General features: G+C 41.8%; 2 protein-coding genes across 2 annotated transcripts; both read right to left on the bottom strand.

Moving 5' to 3' along the window:
- Positions 1 to 234: 234 nt before the first annotated feature.
- On the bottom strand, positions 235 to 4,991 carry LOC113030556 (mucin-5AC-like). The gene has a single exon (XM_026182098.1). The coding sequence runs from the start codon at positions 4,353 to 4,355 to the stop codon at positions 1,224 to 1,226; it is 3,132 nt and encodes a 1,043-aa protein (XP_026037883.1). The 5' UTR covers positions 4,356 to 4,991; the 3' UTR covers positions 235 to 1,223.
- Positions 4,992 to 6,086: 1,095 nt separating this feature from the next.
- Positions 6,087 to 10,523, bottom strand: LOC113030636 (organic solute transporter subunit alpha-like). Its single transcript, XM_026182250.1, has 8 exons — positions 10,448 to 10,523; positions 10,198 to 10,349; positions 9,936 to 10,009; positions 8,511 to 8,669; positions 8,246 to 8,357; positions 7,984 to 8,130; positions 6,852 to 6,957; positions 6,087 to 6,741 (listed from the first exon to the last, which is right to left on the bottom strand). The coding sequence occupies exons 1-8, from the start codon at positions 10,518 to 10,520 to the stop codon at positions 6,587 to 6,589; spliced, it is 978 nt and encodes a 325-aa protein (XP_026038035.1). The 5' UTR covers positions 10,521 to 10,523; the 3' UTR covers positions 6,087 to 6,586.
- Positions 10,524 to 17,039: the final 6,516 nt, after the last annotated feature.

The raw sequence follows: 17,039 nt of genomic DNA, 5'->3' as shown, positions 1-17,039 counted from the left end.
TGAGGACAAGCTGAGACTTGGCTGCATGTAAGATGGTGAAGATCAGTCAGGGAAAATATATAATATTACTCCTTCTCTTTGCTCTGATTCTTAGCCTTTACTTATATTTCAGATTTACATGTTCCTTCCATATAATCCGAGTTATTTGCAGGCATGTGTTCGTATCTCCCCATGTTAAAACTACAACAGTATGAAAAACGGTGTGCAGTTCACAACTTAGACAGATCCCACATGTTAGGTACTCATATTGTTTTATTGATTAAATAGGAAACAGGACAACATAGATGAGTCTCTACACAGAGATGCTGTTCTCATCAGAGTATAACTGGGACATGAATAAAGATGTGCCAGTTCATGAGCTGGAGATCTCATCCCACCATCCTTTCTGTCCACAATGCCATTTTTAATGGCTGCTCTCCACTGTCAATTTCATTGCGAGGAGTAATTTCCACTCTTTCAAACCACAGCCCCTCCCATAGTTCACAGTGAGATCTGAGTATGTTACATATGAGCAGGTGGACACACGGGCGCTGTACAGTTCAACATATTGTGCAAAAACTTCATGGCATGTTTTTTTTCTGCTACATACATCCAGAGAAAGGTGTGGAATGTAAAATTTGGTTGTTGCATTTATCTATAGAGCTCCTGCGGTTCATCTCCTGGCATAAATAAAAGGTAAAGGGATTGGTTATTATCAAAGAGACTTGCTGAAAAGAAAGACAAAAAAGACTTGAAGGTTCCTACAAAAAGTGGGAGTAACAAAAGTTAAAAGTACTGTAGAAAAGACTGAAAAAATTCTGACAGTCTGTAGGAAAAGCACCCTCAAAAAGGCACTCGCCCATGTTGTGTGAAAGGGTGTGTGTGTGTGTGAGAGAGAGAGAGACAGACTGTGTTCCTATGACCTTTTATCTCGCTCATCCTTTGTTACCGATGCTGCTTTGTGTTCAGGTGTGACCCCGAACCTTTCCTGAGTGCATGTCTAGGGTGGCTCAGCACCAAAGAGCCGGGCTTGTTGCTTCAGCTGCCCACGGGGATGTTTTGTGCTTGAGTGCTGTCAGTTTCCTTGACTCTGTTCTTGTTGCTTATGAAGTAGTGAAGCCAAGAGATGACAGAAAGACCAGCCAGGATTTACAGTATAGAATGCAAAGTTTAAAAAATCGTGATGTTGGAAAAAAGTTGCAGTCAGAGCAGTAATCTGCAGTCGACTGATTCAATCCACTGTCTTATTTCCTTATCTGGGCGCTGCCACCTGTGGCTGCAGGTTTAGTACCAGCTCTGCGGACAGGAACCTTGGACACGGGTATCTTAGTGCGAGGGGGTTCTTTAGTCTGAGGGACTTGGGAGGCAGAGTGAGTCTGTGCACCGTGCTTCACGGGGATCTTTGAATCACGCGCTGAACTGGTGAGAACTTTCTGGTGTTGGGGGTGCTGACTGTCCTCCTGGGTGTGTTTTGAGGTGGCTTCTGCAGCACTGATTTTATCTTTGTTTCCTGCATCATGTGAGTTAAAATGGGGTCTTTCTTCTTCTAGCACGGGTGTGGGCGGATTTCTGTTTGATTCCTCATCAGCATGTTGCTGGCTGTCTCGGACAGGTAGCCTGCCCACTCTGCTTCCTCCCACGACAGGGATTTTGCTCAGCCCTGATGCTTTGGCTTGTGTTCTCTTTTCTCTGGGGGGCTCTTGGAGGCTTGTTCGCGACTCCTTATGTGGTTCTTCGGTTTTACACGGTGCAGTCTTCACCCCCTCCCCATTTGTGCCATTTGGACTAGCCAATTGGCTATCCACTGTTGCTAGTCCACTTCCACTAGACTTAGCAGAGGCTGGAGCTTCACTTGGCTGAGGTTTAGGGGTAGGAGGAAGAGAAGTGACAGGGCAAGGAGCACCAGGAGGTACAGGGTGGGCTTTTGGCTGAGAAACTGGAATCTGACCAGAAGTAGAAAGTGGTTTGGCTACAGAAATTGGGGCAGGAGAGTCCAAAGATACAGAAACTGGGATTTTAGCCAGGACAGGTGGGGGTTTTGATTGAAAAACCTCCTGTTGGGCTGGAGCAGATGGATCTTTACATGCAGATGCTGGGATTTGAACAGGGGTGGGAGGGGGTTTGGATTGAGGGACTTCTTTTTGAGCTGGAGCGGCCAGATCTTTATATACAGTAACTGGGGGCTGAGCTGGGGCAGGAGGGGTTTTAGATTGAGGACCCTCCATCTGAGCTGGAGCAGGCTGATCTTTACAAACAGAAAGTGGGACTTGAACAGGGGCAGGAGGGGTTTTAGATTGGGAAATTTGCGGTTGAGCAGGAGCAGGTTGATCTTTAGATAAAGAAACTGGAATATGACCCAGAGCAGTAGATGCTGTAGAAACTGCTGCATGAGTAGCAAGTGCTGGAATTGGTGCGAGAGTAGGGGGCGTTTTATCTAACAAGACCGAGGCAGAGGTGGGTTTAGTCGCAGGAGGAAGCTTAGCTGAAGAAACTGAAGCTGGAGTTGTTATAGATGCAGGGCTGGGTTGGGTTTTAGCTGTGGGAGGACAGATATCAGGAGCAGTTACATGTGAGGGAGGGCTTTTATTTTGTTCTGTGAGGGTGGAGGTGAGTGTAGGCTTGAAAAGGGCCCCAGATGCAGAGGCTGAGGTTGCAGCTGATGTGGGAGCTGCTGTTTTAGAGAGAGTACCCGGGTCAGGAGAAGATGGTTTTGTTGTAACTGTGCAGGCTGGTGATGCTGTCACTGGGGTTTTAGAGTCTACTGTAACTGAGATTAGAGAAGGTTTGCAGGAAGTGCTAATTGAATTTGACTTAGCAGGGGGAGGCTGGGAGATAGCAACAGGGATGGGTGGGCTGTGGGTTATTGATGAGGGTTTGGTGGAGACGGGGGGTGAAGTAGCTACAAGACTGGGTTTACTTACAGAAGTAGTAGTTTGAGGAGGCAGTACAGTCTGTGAAGCCAGTTTGCTAGCTGTAGAGGTAAGAACTGGACTAAATGAGGGAGCCTTTACTACAGAGGCTGGGGTGTTTGGAGGAGCTGTGGTTGCTGTAGAGATGGACATCACTGTAGATTTACTTGTAATCACAAAGGAAGACGTTGGAGCTGAAAGGTTTGTTGAAGTTACAGGAAACGCTAAGGGCTTTGTTGTAGTTGGCGCCAGAGCTGTGATGGTTTTAGCGCTGACAGAAGGCTCAGAGGCTGGAGTAGAGTCTGAGCTCAGTTTGACTGAGGGAGTTGTCAGAGTGGAAGATTTGGTGAAAGTTGTGGGGGTGGTGCTTGGCTTGGAAATGGGAGAAGAGGTTGTAGTTGCCTTCGACAGTGCAGTAAAGGGTTGGGGTGAAGTGGCAGTGGGGACGGCTACATGAGAAGGTTTTGCTGTGGAAGCAGTGCTGACTTTTGTGGGACTCAGCGGAGAGGAGATAGTGGGTTTGGAGAAGGGAGATGTGGATGTTGGCGTGACCTCAGTCACCACAGCGCTGATAGCACTGCTCGCTTTCCCCCACTCTGCTTCCACATCAGCCATGATGTCCCCACCCCCTGTGATGGAGTCAAAAGTCAGGAGAGACGAGATGTCCGCAAGCAACGAGCTCAGGCTGGTGTCCCCGGGCACCAGTGGTGGCTCATGGGTGGGCGACGGCGCTACATTTTCATGAGTTTTACTCACATTGCTTGTTGTTACCTGGGAAGTTGCAGTCTCTGGTGGGGATGGGGTTGCACTGTCCAGAGTTGTTGCACTCTTGACGTGCTCATGCCTCTCTGTTTCAGGGCTGTCCAGAGAGCGAGGCTGGGATTTGGGTGTGAGGGTGAGGTCCTCTTTGATGATTTCAACACTGTTGGCACGGGATGACATGAGGAGCGGACTAGGAGGGAGTTCCTCCTTCTCCTCTTTATCTTTCGATTTGAACTTAACATTTCCAAAGAGACCCTTCAGCCCACGACGCTGGCGACCCACTGGCTGGGACACGGTGTGGACTCGGCGGTCCCCCACTCCCCTCCTGCCACCCCTCAGCAGTGACAGGAAGCTGAGAGACTTGGCTGAGCTGGCTGAAGAAACTGAGTTGCGAGCAGGGGCGGCAGCCAGAACGCCATCTTCGCCGAGTTGCTCCTCCTCTGCCTGCTCCTTCTCTGCCTCGCTCACCTCCTGTCCCTTTTCCTTGTCCGGCTCCTGCTCAGAATCTGGCGCAGGACTCTCTGATAATCCATCTAGTGTTTTGCTCCTGTGAACAGGTGACTTGTTGTTTCCATCTCCTTTGCTTCGAATAGAAAAGATGTTACCTGGCTTGCGTTTGCCAAACAGCTTGAATCCTTTTCTGATTTTTCCACTTGGCTGCGATTCACAAGGTGGGGGGTCCATGTTCTCCGTTTGTACGTCCATCTTCTCTCTGCGTCCCCCTTTTTGTTTTTGTATCCTCCTGTCAGCTGCTGCAGATTTTATTCCCCAGCCAGTGATGGAGCATTTATATCCAGACCTTTTTCTCCGTGTGTAGCCTTGCGCTACCTCCTCTGCTCTCAGTGTTTCTTTATCACTTGTCCGTATCCCTCCCTCCGTCTTTCTTTCCCATCCAGCCCTTTCTCCTCTATTTCTCCCTCAAAAGCCCCTCCCCTTTGGCTCATTTTTGTCTGGCTGCCCTCCCTGGTTGCCATAGCAACTGAGGGGCTAAGCAGCTTTCGTCAGCAATGCAGAGCCAGGGGCTGTCATCAACCCACCCTGAACATAGCTTTCTCCTCCTCTCTTCCTGTCTGATGACTCTGTTTATATAAACAGCAAAGACAAATGCTCCATTAATAGGGCCACATTTTCAATTCTCAATGATCTGGCTTTATATAAAACGTCTCATCCAGATTAGGGCAGCGCTACCTCTACATGCAGCCTAATAATTGGTTTGTGCTGTGGATTTGCCTTAATTCTAAATAAACTGGCCTCATTTCAATCATCTGCATCACCGCAACTCTCACCAGTCTGTTAAATGTGTCATGAAGCTGTGATTTATGAATAGAAATTGACGTCTATTAATAATAATAAAGAGCAATAATCTTAGAATATAATTAGCATATTATTTGCCTTTCTTTTTCTTTTCATCTAATGTGTTGGATATGTGTTCAAAAAGCATATTTGTAACACCTTTTAGAAAACATTGAACCAACTGTAATCCTTTTTTATTTTATTCATATTTTTTAGTGGTGGCTAATTTTTTAAGTTTTTTAAAATCCCACTGAAAACTCGGGCTTGTTGGTATGACCTTTTGAGCGTCTTGACAGAGTCACCACCAGATTTTTGAGATAGCGAGAAAAAGGGGGGCATTAAACTCTGTGAAGCAACTGCTAATTCAACATTTAAATCTGTGTGATGGCCCTGAGTTATATAGACCTGCATGCCTTTTCTAATTTGCAAATGATGTATATTTATGAGGGGGAACTTGTTATGTTTTAATTATCACCGGGTTAATGAATTTAGTTTGGGCGGGCAGAACTAGGGCGGCTCCTTGTGGCTGCTCGAGAAACAGCAGTAGAACGTACAGCAGCAAGTCTGAAAATAAAGCTGCTGTCTCATCCACATGCATTCTCTGGCCCGGATAAGTCTGTGTAAGTGGGTCAGCCTTCTTTGAAAAAATCTGGCTATTCTGAGCTGTGTTAAGATTCAGTGGGACGCTTAAAGATATATTCACTCAGGCTCACTCACTCAAAGGGAAGTATCTTAAATGCAGTGTTTGAAAAATTGTCATCGTCGTGAAAATGTCACTTAAATAGAGATGGTGTGACATCTGTTTTGCTCACAAGTACCTCTTTTCAAAGACAGTTTCATTAAAGTCTCTATTTTCTGCCTTAAGTCCTCAGTTTAGGTCTACGCAGACAGAAATGCAGAAATGAACTGAGTAATGCTTCAGCATTTATCTCCTTTGTTAAGCTAAAGGGGGAAAATAAACAAAAACATATGTCACTGTACACATCAAACACACGCAAACATTAGTTAACAAAATGAAAAAGTTGTTTTTATTCACTTCTCTCGAGGCCAATGTAAAACTCCCACCCTGTGCATTTGCCCCAGTGTGACAAAAAGCTCCAGTATTGTCTAAAAAAATGGTAAAACTTCTTTAAAAAAGAAACTGCATACAAAGATACACTGCATACATGTTTGCAGAGACTGATGACAAGAGAAGATTGATACTACTGACATTTCTTTATCATAAATGCGATATGAGGTGCATCTAATGGCCAAGAAAATGTCCTGCACAGCACTGTTTACATCTAATCATCTGCAAGAAACAACAATTCTACTATAAGTAATGTAAGTCAGTCAAATTAAGAGATTTTCCTTGTTGGTATTTCTGTCAGCATAACTTAAAACTTTCAGTACCCAGAATCTATCTATCTATTATCATGCATAAACATCAGAACTCAGAAAGAGATTGTACTTTTTCCATGGATATATGTCAAAGACAGGGCTGAAAGCAATGCAAAGGGTGCTTATGAATCCAGTAAAACGGAGGCATTTCTCTCTCCTTTCCTTAAATGAGGTAAAATGTTAGACTACTTTATGATCTCTTAACTTACATAATCATTTACATAGTTAAAGAGCAGTGATACACAGTGATTCACTGTCCTTTTTTAGACATCATGCTCCATGAGAGTAGCCTCTGGCAGTGCTGTGGTGTTCTCTTCACTGTCATGTGTCTCAACTGCCTCATATGTGCGGCGGTACAAAAACCGATTGACCAGGGTGATGATGAACATCTCCATGATCAGTATCTGCTGATTAAGCACTGCGGGACACACACACACACACACACACAAACAACAATAAATCAGTGTTGGGTAGTTTCATTTCACATCAGTTGTGCATATCTGAAAGGCGTTTAGAAATGTTTCTTACTGGTTCCACGGGCTTGAGAACTTAATGGAGGAGCACAGGCGATGTTTCCGTACAAGGCCACGATGTTAACGATCGATGTCTGCAGCTGGCTCAACACAAGTGTTAACTAAGGATAAAAACAATGTAACATTTACACAGTGGTCATGCTGATTGTGTAGCATGTCTACTAGGCTGATTTTCACTGAAAGTTGGTGGACAGGCTGGTGAAGCACAGGCAAAGGATAACTCCATTAAATCTTGGTGCATGTTCCAGTCATTTTCTTTAAATATACGATTTAGGTCATGGCTGTTGGTATTGCATTATTGGCTTTGGCATTTGCAAAATACTAAGTTCAGTTCAGTTTTACAGGGAGAAACGTCTGAACCAAAGTCAGGGAGAGGCAGCCGTCTGCCACGACTGTAAGGGAAAGAGTGGAAAGCAGAGGGCGATAGATCCAATGACACACATGGGAGAGAGCCAGATTTGAGAAATTATTACTAGTTAATTAACTGCAGTAGTGGTGTATGATCTACCCAAAAAACACCAGAGCCCCGTACTATGAAGCAAGTTCAGCATCCCCAGTGTAACTGTTCACCGAACCCTACATCAGCATTCAGGATAATTAGTCACGCAACGCTGGTTATGAGTTCAAGGGACGTTTAGGGAGCTGTTACACCATTTTCTGGAGAATGGATTGGTCATCAGGCAGTGATTTCATACCTGTTGATAGCTAATCTAGGACCTAAGCTGCTCTGAAGCCTTTTAGGTTCACGAGGTTGAGGTGATATACACAGGTAAGAAGTGAACCACCTTTGGAGTACGGAAAATCGAGGATTAACTCTGAAGTTATCCGAATAAGACAAACTCCCGCTTTGTAGTGCTGGTCTCTGAAGTTCAGTCAAATTTGTTGGTCACTTATGGGTTTTCTATGTTTTCACATTTTCAGCCTATCTGAGTTTTCACAATGTCAAAAGCATCCATGCTGGCATGGTATCCCTGTTCTCTGATAGAGGAAATTACCTTTTGATTTCTCTTCACAAATTGAGCGGATTAACTCATCACAAGAAAATTAGCTGTGTTAAGTCAGCTTCAGGAGTTACCCCCAACACATGTGAAGCACCTTAGCATCTGGTATTACAGCTGTTGACTCACTTGGTACATTGCATACTTTGGTATAATCCTGAGTGGGCGTAGATAGCGGTTCATGTTCATGAAGACAATGGCAACAGGCCAAAGGGAGATGATGGTTAGAACACCAACAAATAGGCTAATCCAAAGGGTTATACCATAGATTCCTAGCTGAAAAAAAAGAAACACACACACATTTATATGAATCTTATAGAAATATGTTTTAATTTAACGCACATCTATTTTAGTCCACTCAGATATGTAGAGAACCATTTCAAATACTTACATTAGTAGGATCATAGTTGCCATTGGTCCACAGTACTATAGACAGGACAGTGAACACCGTTTTCAGGATTGCATACTGAAGAGAGCCTAACTTCAGCAGGAATAACATTCGCCTGAACAAACCCAGTCCAGAGACAGACTAACATTACACATGTGTACCATGATAAGGTAATGTGCAGTCAATGCAGAATGACAGAATATATGATATGGAAATCTGACACAGGCTTGAGCTAGAGCCAGCGCAGTGATATGCAGACTCTCTTTACCTTGACATGGGGACGTCGGGTAAACATGGACAACAGCAGCAGCAGGGTCCTGTGCTGATCCAAAAGGGTTTACCAGAGAACTTCTCCAAAAAGGCATTGCTGCCACCCAACTCCTCAATCAACAGAAGCAAGATCTTGTAAATCACAACTGCAAAATAACTGTAAGGAAAGAGGTAACTCAACACACGTCTAAGATGTGCTGTTATGTATTGTTAATTATGCAAATCTCATAAAATATCAAATGAACGTAACCATCACAGGTAGAAAAATTCAAAAATGTATTTATAGTAGTGTGAAATGTGTGCCTGATCTAACCTGCTATGTTTGTGCAGGCAGCTAAAAATTCACAGTGGACAACTTGACTGAGACAAAGACCAGCTGTTAGAGCCACCAGCTTATAAGCTGCAAGTTGGTGGTTTGAGTCCCTGTTCAGATGTTGGCATCTGCTGACTGTTTTTGTACAGAATGCCTCACCAAAGTAAGCATTAGAAACAACTTGCATGATGGTAAATATAGATATAGATATATATGTTGATGCCAGGTTAATGCAAAGTATCCAAAAGTTCCATGCATCCAAATCCAGAAATTGAAGAAATCTGACCTGCATGGGAGGCCAAGCTTTTAATGTCCCAAACAAACATTAGCTACGTTTTTTCAATTAGCATAAATGCAACCACCAAGCCCTTTTGAAATAAGTAATAACTCAGCCACAGTAAAACAAACAAACAAAAAAGGATTAGGCTAATGGCTGTTTCTCAAGAGCAGGCTCACATCAGAAATGTGACGTATGGTGCTGCATGTTCATCTGGTCTGGATTTGTCCTGTTGCCTCAGGGACAGGACAGCTGGCTGTTTTTAATGCATATATAAATTCTGCATTATATCAAAGATTCTTTCAAGCTAATGTGAGGCAATCTGAAATTTAAACTAAAAGCTGGTCTTTCAACAGGATAAAAATCTTTGCACACTAATACATCGACTAGGGAACAGATTAAAAACCCCAAAAGAAAGCAAGTGGGAAAGCCAAGTCGCAGCTCAGATTTCAATCTAACTTCCATGGAAGAAAAAGTCTGATGGAGACTAATTATGCCAAACACTATCAACAAGTTTCCAGTAAAGAGTTTACTTACTTTTCCCAAGGATCACATTAGATCAGCAGATACTTTTGTTGAACTAATGCTTGAAAAAAGTGTTTTAAAATGTTCAATTTTTCATATTTATCTGTTGGTGCCATTTCAGAGTGGATCAAATGGCTCAATGGCGTTTTCTTTTTCTCTGTTATTTTGTGCAAAGTGTGAGTTTTGACCCATCATGTGTAATAATTCATTAAACTGTTAAACTGTAACAAAAAAAAAACAAAAAAAAAAAACAAAAACACTGACTACACTGGGAAATGTTTTGCAAGTGTAGTTAAAGGAAAACTCACCTGTTAGATGTCAGGTCTGTAATCATAAATGCCCTCGGGATCCACATAGCTAAGCATGACATGGTGGAAATGACCTGAAACGGTAAAATTGTTGTGTTTAAAAACATGCAGCTGCAACGCTTATAACGTTTGAAGACGTCTGTTAATGTACTGTGGCTTACTTTCTCCATTAACAAGTTGTTGAAACTTGTTAATGGTTGCAATCATATTTGTTTTACAATCAGTGGCATGTTATAAAACTTAAGCAGGCCTGAATACTCACTGGTGCTGCACCGTTTACCCAAATGACCAAGGTCTTCTTGGGGTAGGGTAGTTTTTTGTAAATATAGGCACACTGTTCCAGGTACACAAGCAGGGAGACACAGGACATCAAGGTGAGCATGAAGTACAGGCAATAGCCAAATGTATCTAGCTCTGATTAAAAAAGAACAATAGGAGACACATAGAAACAGCATGAATCAGACTTTCTTCAGGTTAAAATCTAAATGAATATAGTAGTGTGTATAACTTACGGTTGAGCATGTCAATAGCCAGCGGTCGACCCTTCAGACAAGCTGGATCAATGGTTCCATTTAGAGCTTCCATGGTAGGCAGACGCTTGTCTTAAAAAATAGACTAAAAATAGACTAACAAATATTAACAAGAGTAAAATTAAAAAAATATAAATAGTGTTGCAGTCATAAAAGTAAAACCTGCTTCCCCTTTACATTCCAGAGTCTTCAACACAGAGCTGAGTACCTAGCACTTAAGGGATTCTGAAGAAGTGAAGGTGGGATAAGAAGTGGCAGGCAACTTTATGAGAACGCATGAGCAACTGGTGATGCATTTATTCACAGGTTTAAGTGACTGTAATTAAAAAACACAAAGGTCAGAGTTTTAGTGAAAGGCTAAGATTCATTGTGCGTCAGGAAAAGTGAACTTTGGCAGGGTGTGTTATTTCCTTCTCAGTGCATAACGTGAGCTGTGAGCTATAGTTTTTGATTCTCGGCTAATTTACAGTATTTCGACGTTAAACTATTGCTTTAAAGGTTAGCTTTCATTACTTCAGTCTCAGTTTGGCTTTCTGGTGTGAAAGTTTAGGCTCAGCTATGGTCAGGTATGTTACGCAGAAATCTATGAAGCCATAGGAACATTTTATCTGAGCTTCTATCCAGTGCTCCAAAATGCAAAGTGATTCTTTTTTAACCTTTTCCACAGTACTATATATAATACTACTAAAGAAAGCCAGTACGGCATGAATGGGAGCAGAGAAAAACTAATGAGAAACGTTTAAAGTTGAAAATCCTACATAGGCTTTTCAAATCTATTACCTAGAAAAATTCCAGAGGGTTCAAATGTTGAGTGGTGAGACTATTAAACTTTATCTGTTATTCTGTTACAGAGAGGTGAATGGCACTGTGGTCGCTCAACTGTCTCTGGCTAATAATTGTCTAGTTTTTTTTCACCATGTCATCATATTTCTTTTGCAAGAAGGAAAAAAATGATGCTCACAATCTTGATTCATCTCGAATACACACATGCACACTTAAAGAGTAAAATTGGGCTGGGTACGCATGAGCCAAGTGAGGAAACACTATAACAGGGAGCCGTCTGCACCGGGAGCCGGTCACAGACCTCCAGGCTGGGCACACAGCAGGAGGGAGGCAAAGAAGCCCCCCAGCCAGGCTGAGAGGACCCCCAGAGCCCCAGCAGCCATGGTCGATCACAGCCCCGGTGCAGAGAGCGCCCTCTGAGGAAACACTGAAGATATGACACAATAGGATATATACAGGGTAAAATAAATAAGAACGGGATACAATATAAATATAAATAGAGTAAGAAGATTAAAAAATGAATAAGAATAAAATCAATAAATATTAGGTAAAGCCTAAATTAATAATAGAATAACAGGATAGAATAAATAAGCATAAAATAAATAAATGTTAAGTAAAAGCTAAATTAAAAAGGTGGGTCTTACAGTAATCAATGCGACTGGTAATAAAAGCATGCATCAGCATCTCCGTGTTTGCCCGAGAGAGAATAGGGCGGACTCTGGCTATATTTTTTAGATGATAAAATCCAATTTTGGTTACATGTTTAATATGTGGGATAAAACCAAGCTCAGAGTCAAAAATAACACCCAGGTTTTTCACTTGTAGCGAAGGACATAGTGAAAATGCCTCTAATTTAGACAAGAGTTTCTCTCTCTGAGCCTCAGGACCAACAATTAAAACTTCAGTTTTGTCCTGGTTAAGCTGTAAAAAGTTTTCTGACATCCAAGATCTTATATCTAAAATACAGTTAAAAAGGGCATCCATTGGTCTGGTGTCATCAGGAGACACGGAGATGTACAGCTGCGTGTCATCAGCGTAACTGTGGAAGTTCACTCCATGCCTCTTGATGACACTGCCGAGAGGGAGCATATACAAATTAAAAAGTACAGGGCCTAGAACCGACCCTTGAGGCACACCACATGTCATTTTATGGATCTTAGAGGAGCATGTATCCATACTCACCATAAAAGTTCTGTCTGAGCGATATGAAGTGAACCAGTTGTGTACAGCACCAGAGAGGCCCACCATGTGTTTCAGTCTGTTTAAAAGAATAGCGTGGTCTACTGTATCAAAGGCTGCGCTTAGATCCAGTAGCACCAGGACTGAGAGCTTTTGGGAGTCCCAGTTACATCTAAGATCATTTAAAACCTTTAGGAGAGCAGTCTCTGTGCTGTGGTTCACCCTAAATCCAGACTGGAATATCTCCAGGATCTGTCTATCATTCAAAAAATCATTAATCTGAGTAAAAACAAGTTTTTCTAAGATTTTACTTAAAAATGGTAAGTTGGATACAGGTCTGTGGTTATTAAAATCATTACAATCCAAATTGCTCTTCTTCAGAAGGGGCCTCACCACCGCTGTTTTAAAGGCAACAGGGAAGACACCCAACTGAAGAGAGCAATTCATCATGTATAAAAGCTCAGCTTCAAAAAATCCATAAAGTGTTTTAAGGAGTGAAGAAGGGATTGGATCTACAAGACATGTGGTGGGTCTCACTGTGGAGAAAACTTTCTTAAGGTTCTCAGCATTAACCAAGACAAAGCTGTCCAGTGTCTCCTCAGGTACAATCGAGCCCTCAGATGTGTTTAAAATCATATCGCGATTAGATAAAATATCAGATCTGATGGCGCTGATTTTTCCCCTGAAGTGGTCTGCAAACTGCTCACAGAGTGAGTCTGTGGGGGTTCTTTGCTGTTAAAATCAGGGTTAAATAAATGATCTATGGTGGAAAAGAGGACCTTGGGATTATTTTTGTTATTGTTGGTTATTTTGGCGAAGTATGAATTTCTTGAATTCCTTAATGTATTATTGTACATTTTAAGTTGCTCGCAAAATATTTGATGGTTGATAGTATTTTTATTTTTCCTCCATCTCCTTTCTGCTGCCCTGCAATTTCTTTTTTTACGTGTTTTACGTTAATCTTTTTGGTGGTGAGTGGAGCAACGGAGTCAAGGCTTTTCTTCAGTTTGCTGTTAAAATGATTAAAAATCAAATTGCAGGGTGCAGGTAAAATCACAGGGGAGCATTCGTCTAAAACCCTGGTAAAATTTGCAGCCACTTCAGAGGTTAGATAGCGCCTCCTCACAGTTTGCACCGAGGTCTCCCGCTGAATAAAACCGGTGATGTTAAAAAACACACAGTAGTGGTCAGAGACAGCCAAGTCAACAACAGAGGACACGCTGGTGGACAGCCCATGGGTGATGACCAGGTCCAGAGTGTGTCCTCTGTTGTGAGTCGGCTGCGTGACGTGCTGGGTAAAATCCAAACAGTGAAGAATGTTTAAGAATTCTTTTGATGCAGGGTCAGAAGGATTATCTATGTGCAGGTTAAAATCACCGGTTAAAATGATCATATTATATTTTGAATGTATGTTTGTTAAAAATTCTGAGAATTCCTTGATAAAAGCAGCGCTGTCTTTAGGTGGTCTATAAATTGTGACAGATAAAACTGGAGGGTTGCTGAAAACAATAGCGTGGAATTCAAAAGTGGTAAAATGATCAAATAAAATTTGTTTGGTGGTGAGTGTGTTGTTGGCTAAAGATGCAGTCCCACCACCTCTCTTACCACTTCTAATAGAAAAAGAGAAATTTAAATTTGGTGGGAACAACTGGTGCATCCAAACCCAGCCATGTTTCAGTTAAAAATAAACAGTCAAGTTTATTATTTAAAATTAAATCATTAATAATAAAAGACTTGTTCAACAGAGAGCGGACATTTAAAAGTGCCATACTGATTGAGACTGGTGGATTTTTGACAAGCTTATGCTGTGTTTGTTGGTCTGTGATTGGTATTGTAATTGTGAATCTACATACATTTGTTTTGGACTCTTTATTGAGTTTAGTTGATATTTTGGAGCATTAAGTGATAGTTGGTTTTTTTTGCCTGTCCCATTTGGTTCTTTAGCCGTCAGAATTGTTGTCTGAAGACCAACAAGGATACCCAATGGATTTACTTTGCCAAATGGATCATCACGACCTTGCCGTATTGGTCCATTTGATCAACCTTTGTTGTTATTATTTATTTTATTTTATTTTCAGTTGTTACAGACGGGACAGACATGACTGAGGGATAGGAAAGGGAGAAAGAAAGATGAAGGAAAAGAAAAACAGAAGGGAAGAGGGACAGTGAGAAAGGGCACTTAAAAAGAGAAAGACCAGAAAGAAAAACCTCCTGGATCACCTGTTGAGAGAAAAAGAAGAGAAAACAAGCAAAAAAAACAGAGCAACATACTAAACACAACAGCATCACGTTAATCTAGCTAAGTGTAAACAGCAGTAAATACTAAATATTGAATGTTGTTGTGTAGCAAGCAGGACCTACAGCGCACAATGTGCTTGGAAATAGCAGCCAATAAAGGTGTAGTTTATGTCTATGAACACTGAACACCCGTGTGCACACCTGTGTAGATCAGCGCGCTTGTATTCAAAAGGTTTCCCCATGTAATGGTCTGCTAGAGGGTGTAGAGAGCCATAGCCCTGTCCCCCAGGGCATGAAGCAGGCATGGAGGAGATCCAGGCTCCAGACATCCAGAGGCCCCAGAGTCCGAGAGCCCAAGGAGGACCACCGGAGGGGCATTAAGTGATAGTTTGTGGAAGGTGAGAAAGCAGAAGGGAACTGGCCACACTACCTGTGTAGAAAACCTTAGAACTGTTCACAGCTTACAGTGGGGTAAATGATTACTTCATTCCCTGCTGAAGTTGTAAGGTTGTTCAGTTATAAAAAAACCCCGAACAGTCTGTAATTTTTATGGTGAGAAACAGAATATCAAATATAAAATGTTCAGAAAAAACACATTACATGAAAGTTTTAAATTGGTTTGCTTGCCACTGAGCTGTGCAAGCGTAACTTGTCTTAGTACATGGTGGAGAAACCCTTTTTGGCAAGCACAGAGGCAAGTTGATGTCAGAGCGTAACTATTTAAAGCGCATTTGTTATTAAATTATTTATAGGACTTTGTAGAGATTTAGATACGTATTATGTGTCACACTTTTCATTTAGTCTTTTCTTATATGGTCCTGTAAATGCATAAAGGTTAACCTCAGGTCATCGTGAATGTCATGATGTCTGATTTTGATGAAACCTTCAGAGGCCTAAGATGTGTCTGTTTGCCAAATTTGGTTTCTCAACTCTTCGTGGTCTACGAGCTGTTTTCCAGCAAAGAAAAAAAAAACAGGTAGAAAGGTATTTTTTACATTATACTCGTAGTAAGGGGTACTATCAAGCATTGAATTGCTGGTTTCTGTGCTTGTAGATTGCTAGCATTAATTGATAACTTTCATCCAAGTATGCTCACTTCTGGCTTTAAAAAACACGGCCTTGACCAACATGCTAATGCAGAGTCTTAAAAAACTGGTGGCAGTGGGCAGTACCACTCAGCCTCCTAGTAGATGTACCTATGGCAGGGGTGTCCAACTCCAGGCCTCAAGGGCTGGTGCCCTGCAAATATCACCCTGGGTCAACACACCTGAATCAAATGATTAGTTAATTACCAGGCCTCTGGAGAAATTCAGGACATGTTGAGGAGGTCATTTAGCCATTTAAGTCAGCTGTGTTGGATCAATAACACATCTAAAATCTGCTGGACACCGGCCCTTGAGGCCTGGAGTTGGACGCCCCTGACCTATGGCTTGAGTTTCGAAATCTTACGTTACCTTGTTCACAAGTTATCGCATTCACAAGATTTTTAGAAAACTTGACCTCTGACCTTAATGGTCAAGGTCACTGAGATTAGAATTCATCCGAGAATTTAAGTAAAATAAATAAAAAATAAAATTGTTATTTATATAGCACCTTTCAAGACAGAATCAGAAAGTGCTGCACATAAGATTACAAGTCATAAGAAGATTTAAAAAAGACAAAATAAAACAGGCAAAAAATTAACCAAAAGCAGTTTTAAAAAGGTGAGTTTTGAGTTGTTTTTTAAAAACAGCTACCGAGTCCACAGTTCTTAATGTTTGGGGGAGAGAGTTCCACAGTCTCAGGGCCACAGTGGCAAAAGCTCTGTCACCCTTATTTCTCCTCTTAGTCTGTTTTATAGCAAGTAAGCCCTGATCAGATGACCTCAGGGACCTGCTGGGGACATAGGGCTGTAGCAGATCAAAGATGTAGGCTGGTGCCAGTCCATGCACAGCTCTGTAAGTCAAGACCAGGATCTTAAAATTGACTAAATTCAACAGGAAGCCAGTGTAACTGAGATAACAACGGTGTCACATGTGAGTACTTGGAGGATTTTGTCAAGATACATATATTTATCGACAGATAAGCTAACAGCAAAATGATCACTAAGTCTTTTTTTTTTTTTGTTCTGTTCATATTTCTGGTACAAATATGACAGCCCCCCCATATAAAGGCACTGCTCTGGTATAGATTTCAATGCAAAGCTATTAAATTCTAAGTTTCATCACATAGACTTCACTGGAATCCAGTTAAAGCTTAACTGGTCATGACTAACATCTTGTAAGCACTTAAGGTCCACAAGTTCAATCATCTGCAGAGTTGTTCCTCAGTCAAGGGAACATTTTAAAATCACATTTTTGACAAAAACAAATCACACATTTGTTAAATAGGGATG

Source organism: Astatotilapia calliptera, chromosome 10 (assembly GCF_900246225.1).
Source record: "Astatotilapia calliptera chromosome 10, fAstCal1.2, whole genome shotgun sequence".
Classification (NCBI taxonomy): Eukaryota; Metazoa; Chordata; class Actinopteri; order Cichliformes; family Cichlidae; genus Astatotilapia; species Astatotilapia calliptera.
The sequence above is the reverse complement of the archived record's forward strand: the minus strand, read 5'-3'. Positions and strand labels throughout refer to the sequence as shown.

Excerpts from the sequence above, each read along its gene's own strand:
- LOC113030556 (XM_026182098.1), bottom strand. The coding sequence starts at position 4,355 with ATGGACGTACAAACGGAGAACATGGACCCCCCACCTTGTGAATCGCAG.
- LOC113030636 (XM_026182250.1), bottom strand. The coding sequence starts at position 10,520 with ATGGAAGCTCTAAATGGAACCATTGATCCAGCTTGTCTGAAGGGTCGA. Across the intron at positions 8,670-9,935 it reads ACAGACCTGACATCTAACAG|TTATTTTGCAGTTGTGATTT; the intron begins GTGAGTTTTCCT and ends CTTTCCTTACAG. Across the intron at positions 6,958-7,983 it reads CAAAGTATGCAATGTACCAA|TTAACACTTGTGTTGAGCCA; the intron begins GTGAGTCAACAG and ends TTTTATCCTTAG.